This window comes from Peromyscus leucopus, chromosome 5, assembly GCF_004664715.2.
Source record: "Peromyscus leucopus breed LL Stock chromosome 5, UCI_PerLeu_2.1, whole genome shotgun sequence".
NCBI classification, from domain to species: Eukaryota; Metazoa; Chordata; class Mammalia; order Rodentia; family Cricetidae; genus Peromyscus; species Peromyscus leucopus.
Window position 1 is genome coordinate 5,749,043 of NC_051067.1, and position 25,571 is coordinate 5,774,613.

The following is a 25,571-nucleotide window of genomic DNA, read 5'->3' on the forward strand; positions in this document are numbered from 1 at the left end:
AAATGGCCGGAGACTGATAAGAGCTTCCTGCTCTTTTCTTTCTTTCCATCTTTCCAACTTCTTGCATTGGCAAGGACTCCGAAGACCACATGTCCCCAGTTGACACACTCCACTTTGTTACTGATTTTAGAGGGAACCATCCATTGGTTCACCGTTAAATCTGTGTTTGCCATTATTTTGTAGGGACACTTCTGTCTAGTCTAAGATGTTTGTTTGTTTGTTTTCTTCTTCCAAACTCTTAATTTGCTGAGTGTTGCTGTGAAGTGATGCTGTCAAATGCCTTTCCGGCACTGACTGTGTGGCTCTTCTTTGTCAGTTAATCCAATGAGCTACCTGAACTTTTCCCCATATGGGGAACCTCCCCTGTATAGACTTAAGTTCAGTTGGTCACTTAGACTTTTTAAAAGTAACTTTTTTTTATTCTTTGATAAATTTTGTGTGTCTATGTATTTTGATCATGTCTATCTACTATTACCTCCCTCCAGCTCCCCCTAGTGCCCACATAGCTGGATTAGATCTGATGGTGTTAGTCTGTTCAGGAGAAATGCTGGTTTTCTTCACTAACTACCTTTACTAGTTTTTGTCTCTAGTAATAAGGGCCTTGTGAAATGAGTTGAGAAATGTTTCTCTTGTGTCTATAGGAGATTGGCTGTTTTTCTAGGTTTCATCTTTCAGGAAATAGGGGAGTCTTGGGCATAGCTCATTTGCAAGCATGAGGACCTGAGTTTGGCCCCCATGTGTGCATACACCACGTTCACACACAAGGAAAGTGGGCAGTGAGCGTGTGAAAAAAGGACACAGTACCATTTGTGTCATGAGGAGAATGAAGATCAAAAGTGCATAACATCTAGGATGGCCATGGAAAAGTCTGATAATCAAAACTGTTGGTGAGACTATGGGAATGTTGGAATCCTATGAAGCTAGGAGAAATGGACACCCGCAATCACAAAGGAGATTCAGACTATAGAGATGAATGAAGTACAGACACACACTACATGAATAAATTGTTGATGCAGAGCACAGATGTCACTTCAAAGGAAATGAGTTTATTGAACCAAATATGAGTTGATTAGGACCCAGGGACATGTGTAGAGGTTAGCTTGAAAGGCATGTTCTGCTGTGAAGGTGGTTATAAGAGATTTCATTACAGAATCCAGTATTTTTGCCAGATGCATTGGTGAAGATCGCAGGTAGGTTGTAGCACGAATCTTAAAAGGTCTTATTAATAAAAACAAACTCAGAGCCAGGTATGGGGTGAACGCTGAAAGATCAGAGAGACAGAACCAGCCACAGCTACCTCACCTTGCCAATTCCTCAGCTGATCCTGCATCCTCAGACTGGAAACCTCTGTGTCCTCATCTGAATGGGTCTCAGCTGAACTGCTGCTAAAAGCCTAAAAGCTTAACCAGCTAGTTCCTGGTTTTCACGCCTTATATACCTTTCTTCTTTCTGCCATCACTTCCTGGGATTAAAGGCTCTTGTTACCACGCCTGGCTGTTTCCAGTGTGGCTTTGAATTCACAGAGATCTGGACGGATCTCTGCCTCTGGAATGCTAGGGTTAAAGGTGTGTGTGCCACCATTTTCTAGCTTCTAGCCTCTGTATCTAGTGGCTGTTCTGTTCTCTGACCCCAGATCAGTTTATTAGGGCACACAATATTTTCGGGAACACAATATCACCACAGTAGGTGGGGTATAGCAAAGAGAAAATTGCTATAGGTTTCGGATGCTGTATAATGGTTTCTTAGTTTTTGCATTGGATAAGCTAGTGGCTTATTAATACATTTTAAAGATTTTTTTGATTCAAGGAGATTAGGTCAGAAACAGAAGGGTATTCTGAAATTGACTCTTGTCATCATTGCAATCTATTTCTGAATATACTAAAGCTCTTTGAATTACACACTTAAGTGGCCAAATTATATGGTGTGCGAGATATATGTATTTGGAGACAGGGTTTCTCTGTAGACCAAGCTGGCTTCAAACTCAGAGATCTGCCTGCCTCTGCTTCCCAAGTGCTGGGATTAAAGGCCTGCACCACCATGCCTGGTGAGTTATAACTCAGTAAAGTTTAAAAGCATCCTTTTATATTAGTGGGAATTTGGAGGCAAAAGTGGGAGCATGTCTTACTTAGATCTAACATCTTACCTTCAAACACTATAAAATGCTATATAAATGCATTTATTAATTGTGTGTGTGTGTGTGTGTGTGTGCATTCACAATTCAAAGCCCAGTTCTCTCCTTCCACCATGTAGGTTACCAGGAGTAGATCTCAGGTTGTTAGGCTTGGCAGCAAGCATGTTGACCCATCCTGCCAGCCCAGTAATTTTATTTTAGATTATTTACTTCAGAATGTGAGGGAGATCAAACTAAAAGGACTTCTGAGTTTAAGAATAAAACAGTTGATTTAGATCAGCTTTCCCATTTTATGTATTAAATACATTTTAATCTATTATAATCTATAATAAAAGTTATGAATTTAATAAATTTTATTTATTTTGTGTATGGTTTGTATAGATTTGTCCTTGAAATTGGATTTATGATGGAAACCCAATGCAGCAACTTAATATCTTTAACCCCTTTCTCTGTTCTTGTGGATTAAGAGGACTGGCAGAAAAGTGGCCCTTTACTGTGTTTGATGCTTGTATTTTATGCATTGTGATTTAATCTTATACAAATATTTTCTTCATTATATTATTTCTGATAACTACCAAAAGGAGGGAGTACCTACTGGGTGGTTAGGTTGTGCTCTTTCCGTGTATAGTGGTACAGAATGTAGAATGGTATTTAGTTTGTGTGTGTGGAGGGGGTTGCTTGCTTGCTTGCTTGTTTGTTTTTTATTTGGTTTTGTTTTGTTTTTTTGAGACAGGGTTTCTCTGTGTAGCCCTGGTTGTTCTGGAACTCACTACCTAGACCATCCTGGCCTTGAACTAGCAGAGATCCCCCTGCCTCTGCCTCCCAAGTGCTGGGACTAAAGGTATGTGCTGCCACCACCCAGCTTGTTTTTTTAGTTAGCTGGAAATTGCTTAGGTGAAAAGATTATATATCACATAGCCAGGTGTGGTGGCGCATACCTTTAATTTCCTGTAGAGGCTGTCAGATAGCTATGAGATCAAGGCTAGCCTGATCTACCTACATAATGAGTTCCAGGACAGCCTGGGCTATGTAGAGAGAGACCTTGTCTCAAAAAACCATCAATGACAAAAAATATTATGTACCATATAGTTTCAAATGGAGGTGGGGGGCTCAGATGAGAAAGTTCCAGATTATTTACTGTAGTTCAATTTTGGGCATCTTTATGCTTTCTTGGCCTTTTTCAAAATTGTGGCTGTGTGCATGAGTGGAGAAAGTAGGTTGTAAAATCCAGGTTGTTGGGTGAGGTGATGATCAAGCTTGTGATGCCAGGACTTGGGAGGATGGCTGGGAGTTTGAGGTCACCCTCTGCTACAGAGTGACATGTCCTGTCTCAGAACCAAGCCAACCAAACAAAGCCTTGCAGTTACATAGTGTTGGGACTTGTCTTGGGGGAATGTTATTTACATGTGAATGTATAGAATACTGTGAATTTTTATGCATCTCTGGTTTTCAGCTCTGGTTGATAACATGTGCTGGCTGTGTTGTTTTGTCTGTAGCCCTTATTTATATTCCCTGTTCCTGGAGGATCTTCTAACACTCAGTTACACAGACGGCTGAGCTTTCCTGTCTGAAATGATCTGAGATCAGAGACCTTTTGAGAGACAACAGGACACTCAAAGTTTCAGATTATTTTGGAACAGTTTTAGATTTGGGCTATTTTGAATTAGAGTCACGTACTGATATTAAAGATGAGCTAGCTGCTTCCAGAAGCATTTCAGATAAGGAACACTCAGTAGATTTATGTTATTATAACAAAGCTTCCTCTTTGTAGTAGTACTGGATTGAAACCTACCACTGTGTAGTAGTGGGTAGAGTTGAAGTGTTTATTTTCTTTAGATTTGAACTGTGGTACTCTGAGGTAGTCTATTTATGTGGATTCCCAGGCCCCTGTGAGGTTTTCTGATTTGAATAAAGCCTGTGTATTCTGGTTATTTTAATAGAAACTTAATGGTGGTCAGGATAAGTACGTTTTTCTCTGTAGTACCATCTTTATCTACATTTGCAGGCTATTCTGTTCTCTAGCAAGCAGTTCTCCATGTTTTCCTGATTTCTAATCTTTCTTTTGGTTTTCAGTTTTGTAAAAGTTTTGAAAAGCCTTCGCCAACTGTTCTTTGTGCTTTCTCTGTTTATAGTTTGACTCTCTCATGAAAAGATTTTACTATTTAATCTTTGTCTTTCCGTGGTGCTGCTCGTTACTAAATGTTGAAGGAGAGAAGTGGTTAGGTTAGTCAGTAAAAAGGGCTGAGAGGATGAGCTTGGCTATAAATCAACGGGGTTGGAGATGGGGGTCCAGGAAACAGGGTAAGTTTAGCAAGAGCTAATTTGTGACCCCCAATGAAACTTGGTCCTGTTGGCATAAGAAGAAGGAAACACACCACGTTCTCCATCTTGGGGCGCAGTGATCATGTCTCTAACGAACACACCTGGAGTAAGTCCTTTGTATTAGAGACAGGACTGTTGGACACTCAGATGGAGATGCAGTGCTTGTATTATAGGGCCTCTCCAGTCTGGATGGTGCTGTGCAAACGCCTGGGATTAAAAATACATATGTTATTTTATCTCACTCAGTTCAAAGAAGAAATCTCTAAACGTTTCAAATCTCACACTGACCAACTTGTGTTGATATTTGCTGGAAAAATTTTAAAAGATCAAGATACTTTGAGTCAGCATGGAATTCACGATGGACTTACTGTTCACCTTGTCATCAAAACACAGAACAGGTATGTCTTCTAAAAATAACCAGTTTCAGCCTTAAGGGGCTTTCCTTATCATTAGTATTTAAATGGTTAAAGTATTTTCTTTGTTTCTGTTGGTAGCAGAATGTTTAGCAGTGTGGCTCCATGCCAGTATTAGTTCTGCTGCGTTCCTTAGATGAACGGTTTTTGTGGAAAGGGATGGGTGCAAAACTAGGGCAACCCTCATTTAATACGTCAGAAAATTCAACTGGCACTGTGTAGAAATTTTTTGAGTTAGGGAACAACTTGGCTTTTTGTTTTTTAGCTATTCTCTTTGCTTTGGGGAAGTTTTAAACATGATTTTGGTAATATACTATCAGACTATAGACCAATCATAATTTATTGTGTGATCAGTTTTTGAGAGAAGCTATTTTTTATATCGCTGTCACTCTGAATATCATTTAAATTTTTGTTTCATCATTTGCTTCATCTGATTTATTGAATATGAAGTTTTATTACATCATTCTGCTATACACATACCTAAGATAATGTAATGGAGTAAATGACTAAGGTCTCCTAAGACGTTTTCATGTTTATTCTTAACTTTGAGGCTAGCCATGACTTGCTGTGCCGCATAGCCCGGGTCAGCCTGGATCTCTTGCCATGTTGCCTTGGCATCCCAAGTCCTGGAAGTGCATACCTATGTTGCTACACTAGCTTTCTTTTTGAGAGAGGTATCGGTCTAGTCCAGGCTGACATGAACTTGCTCCTCCTGCCTTAGCCTCCTGAATGCTGGGGTTATAGGTGTGCCTCACTATGGACATGGAATCTTTTGATTCTCCCATTGCCACAGACTGCAGTTGAAAAGCATTGTAGTGAAGCATGTCTTTCACAAGCTTGCATTTGCTCTAGGAACTTCTAAGCCATCCATACTCATTAGGCAGGTTTTTGTGCTGGTGTTCCCCAGAGAGCTGATAAGGAAATGTGTTCTTCCTGTGCTTTTCTGTGTCCTTGATAAAGCTGCATCACAGTCAAGTAAGAAGTTATTGAGGACACATGCAGTTAACTGTGGTACACAGCACACAGCATACATGGTGACTGATGCCAAGTTGCCAAGCAAGTGTAAGGCAGATTATGATTTCTGGGATGTTAAAGTGAAAGTAGACCTTTGAATCAACAATGAAGTGGTGAGATCTACAGTCTTACCTGACCTCAGATGAGAGAGGCTTCTCTAATAAAGTCCTGCTGTTCTTAAAGTACTAAGTAATGATGACACCTGAATTGTAGGCGTCATAGTCTGAGCCCTGGCCTCCTTAACAAGCTGGCTCCACCTCTCGTCCTTAGTGTCCAGTTACACAGACAAGTGATGCTGAAGATCAGAGAAGGGAAATCCACTGAATGTAGTCACACTCTGGGAAGAAGAATATCAAAGAGAGTCCAGTGACAGCCTCCCCACCCCTTTTTCCAGGTCCTGACAAAGGTTAGGTTGAAATGGAGGATAAGAGGTATACATATTTAAGCAGCCCTGGTAAAAGTGAGGTCCCGCCTATGGACCCATCCTTTTCATGGCTTCAATCTCTCCTACAAGGTATTCTATCCAGTTGTCAGAACTGTGAAATTGAATTCCAGGACAGGTTCTCCCACTAGTTGACACCAGCTCTCCAGCCTTTCCTTCTCCCAGCATGTGGTTCCCGGAGAAACTCCAGCTCCTTGGACCAGTGTGTCAGGAGTCTGACAGCCAAAGGGAGATGCATGGGACAGGGTTTCAACTCTTGCATAGTTACAGAGTAGTGTCGGAACCTGCACCCTCACAAACTCTCTCCTTCGTCACAGCCAATGCCTTGGCAATCAGTCAGCTTTTGTGATTAAAGTGTCATCCTTTTGAGATTTTTGTTTGTTTGTTTGTTTGTTTCGAGACAGGGTTTCTCTGTGTAGTTTTGGTGCCTGTCCTGAATCTCACTCTGTAGATCAGGATGTCCTCGAACTCAGAGATCCGCCTGGCTGTGCCTCCTGAGTGCTGGGATTAAAGTTGTGCGCCACCACCGCCCGGCGAGCCAGCCTCTTAAAGTGTCTTCTTAAGTTCTTTTACTTTTAACAGTCTTCATGGACTGAAATTAAACCTGCCCCTAATCCCATAGAACTAGAAAATGGTGTAAGTATTTGAGCTTTGTGGGTGTTAGTGACCATGGATTGTCTTCTGTGAGGTGACTTGTTGGCTCTTTCTCATATAATCACTATGATTGAAAGTAATGAAACATTCATGTATATATTATATTCAAAGAGGAGAGACAATAGTAATTTTATAAAGTTTACTGTTTCCAATATTTGTTCCTAATGCTCAGTCATTTCAGACAGGGTGTTGATGATAGTTGTGTTTATGAGAACTTACCCTTTGTTTCTGGCTATTAGAATTTTAGAAATTCTTTTAAAAATAATGAGTTTTGCATTTTACATTGTGGTTTAATTATTTTCACTAGGCCGCAAGATCATTCAGCTCAGCAAACAAATACCACTGGAAGCGATGCTACCAATTCATCATCTCCTAATAGTAACCCCACATCTGCTCCTGCTGCTAACAGCCCTTTTGGCTTAGGTAAGTGTTGTTTTGGTCCTTTTTGTTTTTATTTTTTTTTAGATAACGATAGGAGTAAAACGTTCTCTTTCTCCAAGGGTAGTTTTAGATAAAATGACAGGATAAAACATGCCATTAGAAAAAAAATTTTTTTTAGACTTTTCATAGTTCTGTAATTGTGTTAAGAAAGTAGCTTGGGATACAAGCATGTTTGATTAGCTTACATTTATATTTAGTAAATGACACACCTCTGTTTTATAATGAAAGAGATGTAGCCTGTGTGTACCTAGTAATCTGACTACCACATAATTGCATATGAAGATACAGTTAATTGATGATAAGCTGTGATCAAGTGAATGATATTGTTTTTATTTGTACAAGAAAGGTATTAGGCGGACTATGTTCTTTGTTACCTTTTAGTCTTGTGTTTTGTTTGAGAAAGTCTTGCACATGTAGCCTGAGTTAGCCTTGAACTCTGGTCTTTCTACATTAGCTTCCTGGTGTGGAGATTGCAGGTACACAGAATCACTGGACCTGCAGTAGTTACTTTGAAACTGTCCTAGGGGCTGGAGAGAGAGCGCTCAGTAGTTAAGAGGTGGCTCATAGTTTGCTCTTGGAAGAGGACCTGGGTTCAGTTCCCAGCACCCACACTGTGGCTCACAACCATCCATAACTCCAGTTCCAAGGGACCTGATGCCCTCTTCTGACCCCTGTGGATGCTAGGTGTGCATGTGGTACACAGGCATACATGCAGGCAAAACACTCACACACACAAAATAAAAAATAACTAAATCTAATACTTCAGCCCAAACCACACTCCTTCCCTTCTGCCTTCCTCCCTGCTCACCTCAGCCCCTCTGCTCTCCTCCCCTGCCTCTATGTCCCCCTGCTCTCTATGCAAGCACTTCACACTGACCTTCTCCAGCCCCACACTGCTACTCTTTGTCCAGTTGCATATGTTGAGATTTTGTTGAGGAAAAATGTCCTGAAGCTAACAAAAGTTGGACTTAATAGAAGAATTGCTTAAATGTTGGTATCAGCCCTGCTGGCTATAGCTAGTATAGTGCTTTGAAGTTTTCCTTAGGTATCATTTTCACATAATTGGAATCACACACCTTTTGCCCTTTTCATGGAAATTTTTGGGTAGCTCAATTATAGTATGCCAGTATATGGTACACAAGTTCTAGAGCATGGCATGGATGCTACACAACACACAGTACTAATAACAAGTAAATAGAAACTTTTGTAGGTTTACACAGAGAGGAGTCTCCAGCTGCTTCTCTTCTCCTTCAATGACTGGTTGGTGGGGCTGAAGGTGACCAGATCTACCATCCTGGTCTTTTCACTGTTATCCTCATCAGTGGAGAGGTCTAAGGGCCTGCTATAACAACAAAAGGCACTCAAGATGCCTAGGCTATTAGGAATCCTGTAAGGGATCAAGGAGCAAATAGGTTGTGTTTTACTAGACAGGTTAAAAAATATGTCTTGTTAGTTCTGTTAAATATCAAAGTTGAAAATCTGGCTGGTTTTGATTGTAGAATGTATTTGGGGTGGGGGCTCCACTGTGCAAACACCGAAAAGAAGCGGTTTAGATGAGGAAAAAATGTTGGCCCATGGTTTCAGCTGATGGACTGCTGCTGCATCAAGGCCTGTGGTGTGGAAAAGGAGGGGCAGCAGAGAGCTGCTTCCCTCCCAGAGTGACTGTAGTCGTCTTGAGCTTCTGCCTGTCACTGCAGAGGCAAATGAGAAGAGGCAGATTGAGTCTATAAGCCGTGCTTTATTTCAGAGCTGGTAATCTGAGGGGGCCACATCTTATCTTCCACCAGCAGATAATATTGGGTGGGGGAGAACAGAAACAAGGTAGTTGATCATTTCAGAGCTCAGGTTTGCCTCTCTGGTTAGATGGTCAGCCATGATACTGGTAGTGTCTATGTCTCCTGTGTTAGACCTTTCATTCATCCCCTAGTCCTTGGGTGTCTGGGTTCAGAGAGTTCTTGAAGCCCTGAGACTAATTAGTATCTGCTTGGTGTCAGTGCTGCATTGATAGGGGCATCTGGTCTGCTGTGGGTGCAGTGTGTGCTGTACAATGTGGAGTACAAGTATGTCTTCACAATACAGATATAGAAGTCCTCTAACCGTAGCGGCAGGAAGTCCCTTCAAATGTACTGCACCCCATAGCTCATTGGGCTATGAACTCATAGAACCAGTCACCTTCATCAGTGTCACCAGCTGAGGATCAAGGCTTTGGGGCAGCAGCACTTCATGTCTAAGCCATAGCATAGGAATTAAAGCTGAATAGTATATTAGTGTATAACCTAATATCATAAAAAATGAGTGAGAGAAGTTGTTTTGTTTTAAATGGTTTCTTGTGTATTATTGAGTTAACAATTATTCATGTTTTAACACAAACTTCTGAATTTCATTTTTTTGTTTCCCTCTTATCCTCTAAGGTGGACTTGGAGGACTTGCAGGTCTCAGTAGCTTGGGTTTAAATACTACCAACTTCTCTGAACTACAGAGCCAAATGCAACGGCAGCTTTTGTCCAACCCTGAAATGATGGTCCAGATCATGGAAAATCCCTTCGTCCAGAGCATGCTCTCAAACCCTGACCTGATGAGGCAGTTGATTATGGCCAATCCACAGATGCAGCAGCTGATACAGAGAAATCCAGAGATTAGCCATATGCTTAATAATCCAGATATAATGAGACAGGTGTGTAGAGAAGAGTTCCTTTCACTTAACTACAAATTTATATATATACATTATATGTTACTTTCTGTGGTTTCAGAGGTTGCATTGTGTATGTCCTACTAAGAGAATTCCAACTATTGTTTAAGGAAAGTCAGCAAAACACAAATATTATTTGGGTCTGTTTGAACACTGAATTTTCTGTTATGCTTGAAAATTCTTTAAAAACACACTCTAGGGGACAAACCTTCTGTGCTGGGGGTCCAAGAGAAGGTTCTTAGAATGCAGGATGGAGAGATGACATCAGTGCCCTGCTTCTCCCTCACACATTAAAAAACAAAACCGTTTTGGGAGAGGGGAAAACACTGCCAAAATATACTGTATGAAAAAAAATACTTTGATCCCAACACTTGGGAGACAGAGGCAGGAGGATCTCTTGTGAGTTAAAAAGTGCTTTCCTAATTTAAATATTTTAAGAAATTTGGTTTAAAACTCTTATTTGGCTTTTATGATGCTAGAATTCGATGACACCTCGTCCTATAAAATAGAATTAGTGTTTCTGTGAACTGAACAAATGAGTTGGGCTTTCTAGCAGGCAGGAAACAGGTGAGGAGAGCCAAGACAGGCACACGTGTGGCAATCACTTTCCTAACCATTAGGAGCTGACTTGGCTTGCCCGGAATCCTCTGTTTGGTTTTCAAACAGCTGTTTAAAAGTTCAGTCTGACTGCCTGGCACTTAGCACGAGTGGTTCCCTTCAGGTTTCCGGGGCCTGGTACAGGAGCTAGTCCAAGTCAGTGGCGTCTCATAAACTTAGCTACTTAAACGCTATTTCAGTGCCTATTTTTAAAATGGAGATTTCTTTCTTAGACATTGGAACTTGCCAGAAATCCAGCAATGATGCAGGAAATGATGAGAAACCAGGACCGAGCCTTGAGCAACCTAGAAAGCATTCCTGGGGGCTACAACGCTCTACGACGCATGTATACAGATATTCAGGAGCCTATGCTGAGTGCCGCCCAAGAGCAGGTGATCCATTTATTCCAAGACTCAGGCCTAAAGATTGTTCATGTCTAACACGGATAGTCTGTGATTGAGGGACCGATATGTGGAAAATGTGGCTTCGTTGAAAAATAACTACGTGTTTGTTAATATTTTTTCTTTTCTTTCAGTTTGGTGGTAATCCATTTGCTTCCTTAGTAAGCAGTACTTCCTCTGGTGAAGGAAGTCAGCCTTCTCGAACAGAAAATAGGGATCCACTCCCCAACCCATGGGCTCCGCAGACTTCCCAGAGTTCACCAGCTACTGGTAGCACCACCAGCACTGTGAGTGCCTCTGCTGGGGGTGCCACCAGTACCCCCGCTGGGCAGAGCGCCTCAGGGCCAGGCCTGGTGCCTGGAGCAGGAGGTATGTGGCCTTGCATTGATAGAATGAAACTATTGTTGATACTGTCTATCATTCATGTGCATCCCTTTTATAAAGATTCTTTGTTGCAGGCTTTTGGGATTGTTTGAAGGATAGAATTTTTAAATTGTATATGTATCTATGAGGTATAACATACTTGTTTTAAGTATTTATCTATTATAGTGTGTGTGTGTATAGTAGCCCATGGAAATCAGAAAAGGGTGTTGGGTCCTCTAGAACTGGAGTTATAGATGGTTGCAAGCCATCATGTGGGTGCTGGGAATTAAACCCAAGTTTTCTGCAAGAACAGTAAACTCTCTCTCTTAATCACTGCTCTATCTTTAGCCCCTAAAACATGTTCTGATCTGTGTATTTGTTGTGAAATGATTAAGTGTATGTAGTCACCATGTTATACAGAAGATATCCAGAGGTCATTCCCAGGAAATTTTTAAACAGAAGAATAACATATTTTAAGATGATAATGAAATTATCTTGGCTACTATTCGAAGAGCATGTATTGAGTACTATGGTTTGGAATGAAACGCCCCTCACAGGTTTGTGTGTTAAAGCCTCAGCTGCTGGCACTATTTTGGAAGGTGTTAGAAACTGTAGGAGATGGGTAGGTTACTAGAGTGAGTCCTAGGACGCCCCTTCCCTGCTGTTTGTCTGCCATGATATGTTTGCCACAATTTCCATGCTGTTGTGGACTGGTGTCTTCAAAACCATAAACCATAATAAATTCCTCTTTTAAATGGTCTTATGTCCAATATATTGTCACAGTTACATAAAAGTACTAATATACTGGGGGGGAGTCAGAATTAATGAAAGGAACTTGATTCTGAATTCATTTGAGTAACCTAGGACATGAAATAATGGCTGAATGACTAAAAAAAAAAATAGGAAAATAAGCCACATATTCACTTATTGATGAAGTAAAACAATTGCTTTCATTATTACCATGATTATACTGTTATTGTTAGATACAAAATATAAAATGCAGATTTAGATGTCTAACACCTAAGTTGTTGCCACACTAATTCAAACATTTCCATCTCTTGCTTCATTCTTTCTCTCTCTGAGACAGCCATCTTTAGCTCTAGAAATTTATAGAAATAGACTATACAGTGTGTAGTTCTTTTGTGTCTGTCTGCACTCATTTTGAAATCCATTTATACTGTGTATATCTCTGATTTGTTTTGCTGAAAGGTATTTCCTTCTGGGGGTATATGGCTTCATTACCACATGTGTACTCCCCTCCTCACCCCCCTTTAACCTAGTTTTTCTATACTTTGTAGAGATGTAGAGCCATACAAATTAGGCATGGAGCTTGGAAAACAAAATTGAGATTCCCAGATAAGGTGAAAGCACTATGTGTTGGATCTTAGCAGAGGCCAGAAAGGACTTGAAAATTGTGACATCTCCTGAGTTGGAATGAGTGTGGGGGATGATGTGTGTGAACTAAGGCTCCAGAGTTGACATAGTCAGAGATACGGATATGTCCATATTACTCTGAAAAGATTGGTCTTGACTTCACACCCGTAGGTAATTGCTGGTGGTGAGATCCTTTTGCTCTGTGCTTTTTTAACCAAATTTTCAGTACTGTTGGTATGTGCGTCTGTGTTTGAGGCCGGCCATATTTTGTGAAGGCTGGAATCTGAGTATTGACATGCTCAGGTCTCGGGTTGCTTTTCACTTAACATTTTGTTTGTGAGTCTTTTAATTGGATGCTTCCTTCCTGTTCATTCCCATTGTTATGTGAACGATTTTGTTTTTTTCTGAAGGAAACTTGACATACATGATGGTTAATTGTGCATTGTCAGTAAGAGTGTTACTGAAGGTTTTTTTTTTTTTTTTTTTTTTTTTTTTTTCTCGAGACAGGGTTTCTCTGTAGCTTTGCGCCTTTCCTGGAACTCACTTGGTAGCTCAGGCTGGCCTCGAACTCACAGAGATCCGCCTGCTTCTGCCTCCCGAGTGCTGGGATTAAAGGCGTGCGCCACCACCGCCCGGCTTTTTACTGAAGATTTCTAAAGCAGTTTTGTGACCACACATCCTAATAAGATAGTGTCAAAAGAAATTGTTTTCATTTCCTGGGTTTTAGTTGGTCTTATGATCTATATCTGTGGATTCTCAAAATCGAGTCTAAAGGCCAAGCCCAACTGAGCTGAAGTAGAGCAACTGCCAGATGTGTTAACTAGCAGGTTTTTGCCGTCAGGCTCAGGTCCATAGTCCAGCTACTTGGGAGACTGAGATGGGGAGACTACTTGAATATGGAAGTACGGGACCAGGCTAGGTAACAGTGACCGATTCCCACCCTCAAAAGCCAAGGTTCTGGGTCTTAATGTCAGACCTCATGAACTAGAACCTTTCATTGTGAGGTATGAGATCTGTGGGGGAAGGAGGTTAATTTATTATTTCTAGATTAGCATAAAAAGCATTGGGTTGCCATGCGTGGTGGCACACACCTTTAATCCCAGCACTCAGGAGGCAGAGGCAGGTGGATCTCTGAGTTCCAGGCCATCCCCATCTGGAACCCATGAGTTCTAGAATAGCCAGGGTTGCACAGAGAAATCCTGTCTCAAAAAACAAAAACAAACAAAAAAATTAGATTTCACAATGACAGCTTTGTGCATATGAATCATTTTACATTTTTCTTATTTGTTCCCCTTCCCTTCTATCCTCCTGTGGCGGACCAGCCCCCACATTTATTTACCCCAGGGACTCTTGAAGAATGAGAGATAAGAGACTTAGTTAGAAATGAAGAGGCGAGAGAAAACAGGATAGACTTGAGTGGGCCTGGATCCTTACCCACCGACACAGAGCTTTATTCCAACGGGCTTTTTATAACAATGCCAAGGGGAGGGGCAAATGACCTCCCCCATGCTAGTTACAGCGAAGTGTAGACCCTTTCACCTGATACTCAGGCCCGTGGTCCAATCAACCTCATATGCAGTCCTGCTGGGTACAGCCACTAGGCAACCTAGTGGGCTCCAACATCCTCCCCCATGTCCCATCTTCCCAAACTGGTTTCCTTTCTTCTCCCAGTTGACCCCAACCTCTGCTTTTTTTTTTTTTTTTTTTTTTTTTTTTTTTTTTTTCTTTTTTTTTGGTTTTTTCGAGACAGGGTTTCTCTGTGTAGCTTTGCGCCTTTCCTGGAGCTCACTTGGTAGTCCAGGCTGGCCTCGAACTCACAGAGATTCGCCTGGCTCTGCCTCCCGAGTGCTGGGATTAAAGGCGTGCGCCACCACGCCCGGCCCTCTGCTTTTTTATTACATGTACCCAGCCTTATGTCTAGTTCCACATGTGAGAGAAAATGTATCTAAGTCTGGTTCATTTCACTTAGCATAAGGATTTCTAGTTGCTCCCATACATATTCCTGCAAATGGTAGTTTTCTTTACAGTTGCATAAACTTGCATTGCTTATATATTTCATATATTCTCTTATCTGTTTGTCTGTTGGTGGACACCTAGGCTGGCTCTTTAGCCTGGCTGCTGTGAATAACACAACAATATGTTACTTCAGAGTCCTTCAGATATATACCCAAGAATGGTCTAGCTGGGTCATGTGTGGTTCGATTTTCAGTTCTTTAGGATCCTCCACACTGACTTCCATAGTGGCTGCACAAGTTTATATCCCATGTGCAGTGACTAAGGTCTCCTTTTGCCCTCTATCCTTCCTTGCCCGTGTTCTAGCTGAAGTGAGATGGAATCCCAAATCAGTTTAATTTGTGTTTCATGGATTGAACTTGAAAAAGTATTTGTATGTCTTTTGAGAACTGACTACCTCAGCTTATTATTGTATGGACTTACTGAGTGGGTGGTTTGAAGTTCTTTTGTTCAAGGCTAGCCTGTCCTACAGAGCTAGTTCAGAACAGCCAGAGATACACAGAGAAACCCTGTCTTGAAAAACAAAAACAACAAAAAATTAGTTCATTACGGTGAATGAGTGTGAGTTAGCATGCTAAGTCCTTGGAGAAACATCAGTTTCTGGCAAAAGCTGATTTCTAAAGTTATCGAAGGTTTCATAACATTGACTGGGTGTTCTTATTTAGAAAAAGATTAATCTCACCCATGAACTAATAAAAACACTGCTGTACCTCTGCCAAGATACCATCCATGCTTTGGCACATCAGGATATTGAGCTGTTTCTGACAAGATAGAACTTAACACATTAAGTTTGTAGGAGTAAGTGATGGTCATTGATGGTCTACTGTTGCAATAACACCAATTAAGTATTTTCTCAGGTACCAGCCTATAATGAATAAGCCAGTCATAAGACTTGTAAATTGGCCCAACTAAACCCTTTTAGTTCTCCACACATATTTTGGTCAATGTCAGATGGTGCTTACTTGAGCAAACCCTACTTTAGGTCTCACTGAAGTTATATTTTCTCACTTGGTTGTTTTGTTGGTTTTTTAAGGACTCACTGTAGCTCAGGCTGGTCTCCAACACTAGATCCTTGGTGCCCTTGAAAACAATCTCCCTGAGCAGTTCCATGAAAGATGTTATATATATGGAAGTTGTGGATCCACGGGACCTAGGGTTACATGTGGGTGCTAGGACTGAACCTGAGACATCTGCCAAGAGCAACAAATGCTCTTAACCACTGAGTGATCTCCAGCCCAGGAGTAAACTTTGTGATTTCCCTAAATAACCTAGGACAGGACACCATTAGTAATGTCTTTTGACCTTTAGGAACCAAGAAACTATTACTCAGAATCATTAGTACTGTTTTTTTTGTTGTTGTTGTTGTTTGTTTTTTTTTTAATCTAATATTGATGCTGGCTCCACTGTCCTTAGTTCTGAGAAAAGCATCTGTTCTCCCCAAAAAGGTTGTGTTTACTTTCTCTAAACACATTTGCCTGTACAATGTAGATATAATTAACTGTGAATTAGTTACTGCTGATATATGACTCTCCTTTACTGACATGCTCCTTGAAAATTTAACTGGTTGCAGCATAATCAAAGAAATAATAGTTCTGCTGAGATACTTCACATTCATTTTGTAATTTTTCTGATCTTTGTTCTCCTGTGAGTAGACAATGTTGGTTGAGGTTGGGTTTTGTTTTTTAAATATCTTTTTTAAAAGATGATTTTATGTATATAGGTGTTTTGCCTGCGTGTATGTCTGTACCATGTGCATGCAGTGCCTGAGGAGGCCAGCAGAGGGCATTGCATCTAGCATTGGAGTTAGAGATGGCTGTGAACTGTCATGTGAGTCCTCTGAACTAGGGACCAGTTCCCTACAACCAAGCCATCCTGAGCCAGCCTCTTGCTTCATTTTTCGAGACTGGGTCTCCGTTATGTACCACAGACTGACTTGGAACTTCGTGTTCTACCTCGGCCTCCTGAGTGAATGTTCTCGTGTCTGGATGGAATACTGTGATAAGTGTTTAGTCTGATAAAGTCTATTTATGTTGTATTCTTTGATATGGTCAAGTAAAGGCACTCTTCTGTGCCTTCAACCCATGATATTAGCAGTTTACTTCTCTTACTTTACTTCTTGTATGATTAATTTGCACTTGTAATTAAGAAGAAACAGGATGCTAGAGGTTTCTTGTGGCGCACTACAAAGCCACATGAAGCAGTGTGACACCACAGTCCGTTTAGGTGTCCTCGCCTTTCTAGAGTAAAATCACCTAGCAGTATAGTCAGCCTAAGTATTCCTGCAAAATGATAACTCATAGACACCGAGCATGCATTTCAGTAGCCTCCACATTCATACAGATATTTATCTTCACTAGAAGTTTTCCTCTTACCCATTTAAAAATGTAAAAACAATGTTCACTTTGTGGGATATAAAAAAACAGGTTATGAAAGCCAGATTGGTCCTGTAGGCTTTAGTTTGCCAAACTCTCTAAGATATTTTTGAACTATGGAGTGTGGAAAAAACTAACTTGAAACTTGATAAAATAGGTACACCACAAGCACAAGACTTAGAGGCAATTAGAAAGAGAAGTGGAAAATGTAAGTGTTTTAAGTCAGATAAGGAACATTAATTCAAAAACCAGAATGGAAGTAAGAATTAAATAGTTCCGTTAGCACTAGACTGGCGTTTCCTTTTTCTTTAGTATTGTGTCAGAAGTGTTCTCTCTTCACTTGAGGGAAGCATACTTGCTTTTTTTTTTTGTGACTCTAAAGTGCCAGTGTCAGAATTCTTATGCTTGGAGACCAGTAAAATAAGGGTTGATCTGAAAACAGCTAAGTGATCGCATCAGGTCATGGACCCTTATTAGGAACGAGTGTGCTGGAGAAAGGGACAGAGTAGGGTGGGACAGCATTTTCTCATGCTTCTCAGAAACCATACAGTTTAAACTTAGCTGTCTACTTGGAAAGGTTGTCATTCCATATTTGGGAGCTGTGGTTGACTATGGGCAACCAAATTTCATAAAGTGAACCTATTGCTGAGAGAGAATGGCCATATGCCACTTTAAGTAGCTAAAATTTAAGTACAGTGTACACTGTTTTAAAATATTAATATGTCTTAATCTGGTTTTTGTTTTTTTGTAAATAAAATTTTAGCTAGTATGTTCAACACACCAGGAATGCAAAGCTTGTTGCAACAAATAACTGAAAACCCACAGCTTATGCAGAACATGCTGGCTGCCCCATACATGAGAAGCATGATGCAGTCACTAAGCCAGAACCCTGACCTTGCCGCACAGGTGAGCTTATAAACGTGTCTACGAGTATTGTGAGCTACATAGTTCTGGTCTTGGCTCTCCGAGTACTAGAGATGTAGACAAATTGTGTCTCCAGCTTTGGGGCAGTTTTATTTCATACATGCTTAGAACAACCTCATTTCTGCTATTTGTTGATGCAATGTGCTTTAAAAAAAAAAAAACCTGAAGCTTATGGAGAATTTGTTCTGATCACACTCCCCCGTTTGCTGTTTGGGTGTCAGCCCTCTGGGTGGAGGTAATGTCCCACCTGGAGCAGCGCCCACTCCTGGGCCTGAACAACTGTGGAGGGTGTGCTGTAAAAACTGTGATTGGCCACAGTGGTTGCTCTGGGTTAGAGGTTTAGAATGCTTTCCTTCATAGCTCCTCTATGTATGTCCAAAGACTCCTTGTTTCATTATGCTGGATGAAATGGTTTTTATTTTCAAAATTCTGAAACCACATTGGCAGAAGGATATAGCAGGTGTCCTTGAGGTGGGATCCTCAGTGAAAACTTCCATAATGACAAATCATTAAAGAATAATGCTTTGGGATAATTTTTATCTTAAACTTTGTATGTTATGGGTCTATTTTTATGAAAGCTGGTCTTGTGACTTTATTACTGAAATGCTTGATGTCAATGTATCCTGAGCCACTTTTGTCCCTTGGGTGGCTAAGATGTAGAAATGTGTGAAGAGATCCTCTCCTGTATTTTCAAGTGTGTATTTAGTTACAACACTGAGTGTGTATCTTATTCTTAAAATTCTTCTTTAGTAAGCATATTTCGTGTACCTTTATGTTTATAAAGGATTCGGGCTGCTTTGCACACTTGTTTTCTAACTTGAAAGCAAAACACTGACAATGCCAGGTGGGGTCTCTTCTTAGAGAATATTTTAAAACTTACAGTGTGCTCTGGCATCAGATGGTTAAAGTTTTTAGTTTATTTTTTGAAATTTAAAATGTAAAAACTTAATTGTGATATGAAGGTTCAGGTAAGTTAGGAGAAATAAATATAATAAATGAAAAGATGATTTTTCTGTGACAAGCTTTTTCCAGACTAGTTGAATAATTTAAAATGAAAAATGAATGTGATAACTGGTTAATAACCTCAGAGTAAAACTGCATTTGTCTGGAAGAATAAAGAGACATTCCTGGCCTGGAGCAGCTCCTGCTTTATTTACTGCTCATTCAGAAATAATCTGTGTCCGTAAAGCATTAACTATTTCCTGCTTTGGTGATGTTGAAATTAAATAATCTACTTTGAAAGAGTGAGGGGAGAACTCTCTCGTTTTTTTTTTTTTTTTTTTTTAAACAGGATTTTCATACAGTATGGTTACCTAATTGAGGGCAAAGGTCATTTCCTCCCCAGACTTTGGACAGGTAAACAGGCTGTCAGTCACTCATTGGAAAGTGACACACCATCTGTCTTTTGAACTGAACAGTCTCTGGTTTGCTGACTGTGTGAGTGTACCTTCAGGCAGTCAAGTCCTGTTACTACTGCCCTGGCTTTTCAGTTGGTCAGACTTCGAAGGTTAGAAGGCATCCCACTTTTCTCCTGTGGTGCTAAGGAGGTGGAGTCCAGATGTTAATCTTGGTGGTCTCATTTCCATCTTTGGGTCTTAGGTATTTTAACCCTTCCCCAGAGGACTGCTGGTGCTAGTTTGGGCTGGTTTTCATCTAGCAGCTCCATTTCTCTGGCAAGTTGGTTGCTGTTTGGTGGTTATTCTGGACTTAATATCAACTGTTAGATGTGGGCAGGTAGATAATAGTGGCTCCAGAGCTGAGTGTTTTCTGTGCTTGCTGTTTGTGTGTGGAGGTCTCTAAGCAAGCCATATTTAAGCTTTTACAGATTGATGTTTCTTTTATTCTGTAGTGTAGCCAAAAGCGTTATCATCCTGCGAGCCTGGCACTCCCAGTTTTTCCCCAAAGGCAGAAGTTCCCCTTTGTTCAAGGAAAAGACCACGAAACAATTGTTTTCATTTTTTAGGGCCCAGCATGTCATCATCATGCACCATTCTCGGTGAAGAGAAGCTGCCTTCCTTCCTTCCTTCCTTCCTTCCTTCCTTCCTTCCTTCCTACCGTCCTACCTACCTTTCTCCTTTCTTTCCCCCTGAGCTCCTTGTGGATAGAACTTCCCTGCTCCCTTTTTATCTGTGTTCTCCCTTCCTCCCTTTGAAGTGCCAATTTAGGCACTTGGAGGAAGGTAGAATATTAAACCAGGTACATTACTTGTTTCAGATATTTCCAGTTAAAATTGTTTGAACACTTGCCCCATAGATGATGCTGAATAATCCCCTATTTGCTGGAAATCCTCAGCTTCAAGAACAAATGAGACAACAGCTCCCAACTTTCCTCCAACAAGTGAGTAAGCAAAGATGCTGCTGTCTTTGTAATGATCTGCTTGAAAGGTTGATGGTGATGGTGGCCTCCTTCCCGACTGAGAGAGGAGCGTGTGATTCCACCACTTGCAGACCCCAGCCTGATCCTCCCCAGCCCGTGTCACCCCTGACTGTGTTTAATACCGTGTCGCCTTCCTTGCTCACAAGGATTTAGGGTTTGGAAGGCTTTGTTAATAGCACAGGCCATTTCCCTTCACTTTGCTAGCCTTGAAGTGCTTACTTGTAGCACATACACGAGTTTGGATTAGTTTTGAGTGAGCTACCCTCTCTTACTTCACAGGTTGGGTTTTGTTGTAATGTCTCAGTTTCTTCCAAATTAGCAGAATGCTTGTTCTCCAAGGAGTAGACCTCATTTCCTCAAAACCAGAAATAGTAAGGTTAAAATTGTCAGTGTTGTCACATCAGGGAGGTTTAAAAACACAGTGCCCAAGATTGTCATAGTATTATTTAAGAACATGAAAGTGGTGTTGGTGCTTTGGAAACTGGTAGTTCTCAGAGTTCCTATCTACTGAAAAGATTGTTAGGCCAGCCAGCCGTTATCCACGTCAGTGGTTGTCCTTGGTCTACTGCAGTGGTCTCCGCCCCCTTTTGTCAGTCAGGTGTGGGTGTTTGGAAGGAACAAAGCTAACCATGGGACACTGGGTTGACCTCACTTCGGAGCAGTTGTTGAGGTGGCAGACTAGTGACACTGTTCAGTTAGCAGCAGACAGTGTGTGGTCAGGAGACATTCACACTTTCACCAGCGTACCACCATCCAGTAAATGTGCAGTTGGAGTTGCTTAGAAATGGTTGGCTTTGTGTTTGGTTGGTTTTTGTTCTTTTTTTTCTTCAGTTGGAGTAGGGGGAAATGTGGCTTCTGGAATTGCTCTTAATTGTCTTCATTCTGAAAATGGCTTTTATGGTAGGCTTGCAATCGAGTCAAGTCATGATTTGTGTATGGAATTTGCTGTCAAAGAGGAGGGTTTGTGTGTATTTTGGGAAGAAATATGGAATACTGGTGTCTGGTTTTAGATTTTCTTTTAAAAATGTAGCAGAGTTGGAAAAATGTACCTACCTTGCTTTTAATTCTTTGATAACCACTGTTTGTCCTTCTTCCTTAGATGCAGAATCCTGACACACTGTCAGCAATGTCGAACCCTAGAGCCATGCAGGCGTTGTTGCAGATTCAGCAGGGCTTGCAGACATTGGCAACAGAAGCCCCCGGCCTCATCCCAGGGTAGGCTTATTTGGGAAAGATTTGAAAGCTCATAATGGTTCATTTCTCTGAGAATTGCAGAATTAATATTGTTCTGCCTTTTATTTTGGCTGTTGACTTATTTCTTAGTTTTAAAATTTACACCTGCTTACTTTTAAGAAAATAACAGCGAATACTATGTTTAAATGTAACTGGTTGATCAGCTGATGGGGATGTGTGTGCTTTCCCTAGGTTTAATCCTGGCTTGGGAGCAGCAGGCAATTCTGGAGGCACTTCCGGAAACAACGCACCTAGCACTGCACCTAGTGAAAACACGAGCCCCACAGGGGGCGCTACCGAGCCAGGCCACCAGCAGTTTATCCAGCAAATGCTACAAGCTCTTGCTGGGGTGAATCCTCAGGTGACAGTGCTTTTCTTTACAAATTTTGCATTCCTGACTTAAGTATAGAACTTTCAAAAAAGGCAAAAGGAAAGCAGCAGCAGTGTTTAGGTAATGAAAAGTACTATTCAAGGATATTAAATCTAAAACCAGGCATTACAGAAATTAATTTCGTTGCTATATCAGATACCAAAGGATAGAATGCTTCAATCTAATGCCATAGTATTTAGAAATAGGACTTCAAAACTCCCATTTTATAAGGCTTTCTTCAAAGTCATTTGAAATAAAGTTTTATAAGAATTTATCAGAGAGAACCTAAAAATATTGTCAGTGTTTCAGAACACCAGTATCTAGGCTTCCTCTTCTAGCTCATCCACTACCCCAGCACTTCTTGTAGTAACTTAACGTGTGTGGACTCCTAGTGATGGTCTTGCACCTGTGAACATTTATTGTCTTTACTAAGAATTTACCACTAAGAGGGCCTGGAGAAATGACCTGCTCAGTGGTTAAGAGCATTGGCTGTGCTTCCAGAGGACCCAGATCCAATTCCAGCACCCACATGGCAGCTCACTCACAGATGTCTGTGACTTCGGTATCCAGTCTCAGGGCTCTTCTCAGGCATGCACATGGTGCACATACAGGCAAAACCCACAAGATTAAGTTTTTAAAAAATTCTGCCATCAGGCTAGTTAGTATATTGTAGTTGAAGTACATTCAGTATCAATACATGAGAAAGCATTAACAGTCCGTGCATAAGCTTTAAAGGGTTTCTGCTTGTTCACAAGCCTTAAAGCAATGGATTTAGTAAGCCTATTTTACCCTTTGTGGGAGAAGGGGAAAGGGGGGACCCCAAGGAATCAAATCCAAGGCCCCAAGCACTCATCCCCAGGCTATGAGGTTTTTCAAAAGGCAGAATTATATAGTCTATTTATCATGGTTGTTTAGATATAAACTATTCTAAAATAAAATGCTAAACAACTTTTAAATGTGATGGGTATTTATAAATTATAGCTAAATTATTTTAAATCATATTTTGCTCATTTGAAGTAAATATGCACTTATATATGTAAGGATAAAATATAAACTAAACAACACCTGGAAATATCTACTTTCTTAATAAAATAGTTGTAGCTGGTCTTGTATATTTTAGTTGAGTAAGTTCATTCTCTTCAATAAATAACCACATATGGCGTATGTACCTCCAGGCACAGGTAGCAATTTAGAGAAAGCTCAGCAGACCCGCATGCATCATTTAAAAAGCCGCTGAGGTGTTTGGACAGGGACTTGGCATTAGTGTGGCCTGCCTTCCTCAGAATGTGCCTCTTTGCTCCTCTCAACAGCTTCAGAGTCCGGAAGTCAGATTCCAGCAGCAGCTGGAACAGCTCAGTGCCATGGGGTTCTTGAACCGAGAAGCAAACTTGCAAGCACTGATAGCAACAGGGGGCGACATCAACGCAGCGATCGAAAGGTTACTGGGCTCTCAGCCATCATAGCAGCACTTCTGTATCCTGAAAAATGTAATTTATTTTTGATAACGGCTCTTAAATCTTTAAAATAACCTGCTTTATTTCATTGGAATTCTGTGCTGTTATAAACGAAACCAATAGGAAGCATCTGAGGTGGAGTGCAGTAAGATGTGCGGGTTTTCTGTATCTTTGGAACAGTGGGAATCAATGTTTTCAGTTAAGGCTGCTGCATGCATCAAACACTTGGCATTTATTGTAATTTTTTAAAAATATCACCTTTTCTAATTGGGTGAACAAATTTTTGTCCTGCATCTGTCCAACTAACTTGCTTTTTAAACATAACCCTATGGTAGTAATTTATGTAGAATAAAGGCATTAAAAAGCAGATCATTTGCGCTCCATGATTTGTGGGACAGTATTGCTTATTGTGACTTTGGCATGTATTTTTGCAAATAATGCTGTAAGATTTATACTACTGACAATTTTGCTTATTTGTATACAGTACAAATTATTGCGCGTTTCTAGATCATCTAAGCAAAATTCCTGTAACCAAAAAAGTAAAATAAGGATTCTTAATTGTGTAGAATCTTACAGCACCTTTGATAAACATCTCTCAGCAGAAGTGCCATTTAGTCAGGTTTGTTGAAAATAAAGAAAAACTGATTCTGGTTATCTCTTTAGGGACATTTAATTGTACAGAAAATATACTGTAATAATATCTCAACATTTACATAATGGCTGTAAATTACCTTTCTTTTGTTCAGATTGAAGAAGCACTGTAACATACTCCAATGCATATGCCTGGGGCTTTCTGCTCCCCATAGCTGTCTCAGCAGCATTGAGTTTGATTGAATGTTGCTTTCACTGAAAGTGCTGATGTTTCCGTTTTAATTGCCATATAAAAGTAGAACTATCTTTTGGTTTTATCAGCTTTCTCATTCATGGGCAATACCTGGGTTTAAAATGATTAGTGAGCCATTTGTTTCTGAAGTGTTTGCCTAGTTCTATTAAGAAATAGTTGAATGTTGTGCTGTTCAGAGCCTCAGAGAAGGGGGGTGGGGGAGGGGTAAGACAGAATCTTATTCTGGATTGGGCCAGCCTGAACTAAGTAATACTGGCAACCAAGATTCTGTGGAGACTCTATGCATATAGTAGTGTCAGTCTGGTGAAAACAAAGAGCCGTTTTAACAGTTTTGAGTAAGTTTGGCTATCCTATAGCCTCTTTCTTCCTTCCCCAAAGAAGTTCTATTTGCCTAACTCTCACACTGTTGGGGTGATACATTCCTTCGGGACCAATTAAAATATAACTTTAGGGTCAGTGATATATGCAGCTGACTCTGGTTCAGTATTCTCTTAGGTCATTGTATTCTTTCTTGTACAGTTATCCAAAATTATGATGTTAAAATAATCTAAAACGAGTTCTGACAAATAAAATCAAGGGAACTAGAAGGTGAATTCCGTAACTTCTGTAAGCTGCTTGCTATTAAAAGGTTGAGAGGCCAGGTTGCCCCCAGACTGCACTGTTGTGACACTTTCCCCAGGAAGAAAGCATGTACAAAAGTCAGGGTGGAGGCATGGCTGGAGGGGCTTGGCGAGGATGGTGTTGGTGTGTCCCTGCGCTCTGCCTTACGCCTCCGTCTGTCTGGGTTAAGGACTTTGTACTGGTGAATGGTACCACAGGCGGGGCGGTGTCATCTCCAGTTTGATTTATTAATCACAAATAACAATAAATTTCCAGCTTTTACACTGGTTTGTCTTGCCTCTTTTGTAGAAAAATGTCTGTTTTTTCTCAACACGTCTTAATGTAAAGGCTATTTGGCTTAATTTATCCCAGATTTTGTGAAAAGTTGGCTATTTCTTCTTTGGGGGGGGGGGTACAGCAGTGGTTTATGCAACAGGGTGTTACTTGGTAGATCCGGCTGTTGGGAAATTCATTATCTATCCCTAGACTGAATCTGCACTGGTCCTCCTCCTGAGTAAGTCTCCTGAGTATCGCGATAACATGT

At 40.7% G+C, this 25,571-nt stretch overlaps 1 protein-coding gene across 2 annotated transcripts in view; it reads left to right on the forward strand.

Moving 5' to 3' along the window:
- Ubqln1 (ubiquilin 1) overlaps nt 1–25,311 on the forward strand; it is a 37,152-nt gene extending 11,841 nt beyond the window's left edge. The window contains exons 2-11 of one of the 2 annotated variants that reach the window (XM_028863252.1): nt 4,700–4,851; nt 7,284–7,399; nt 9,829–10,091; nt 10,937–11,095; nt 11,239–11,473; nt 17,990–18,132; nt 20,404–20,487; nt 21,626–21,741; nt 21,952–22,120; nt 23,440–25,311. In XM_028863252.1, coding sequence (XP_028719085.1) covers nt 4,700–4,851; nt 7,284–7,399; nt 9,829–10,091; nt 10,937–11,095; nt 11,239–11,473; nt 17,990–18,132; nt 20,404–20,487; nt 21,626–21,741; nt 21,952–22,120; nt 23,440–23,592 — 1,590 coding nt within the window. In that variant the 3' untranslated portion in view covers nt 23,593–25,311. The remainder of the gene's footprint in view (nt 1–4,699; nt 4,852–7,283; nt 7,400–9,828; nt 10,092–10,936; nt 11,096–11,238; nt 11,474–17,989; nt 18,133–20,403; nt 20,488–21,625; nt 21,742–21,951; nt 22,121–23,439) is intronic. The other variant, XM_028863261.1, reaches the window with a different exon arrangement.
- Nucleotides 25,312–25,571: the final 260 nt, after the last annotated feature.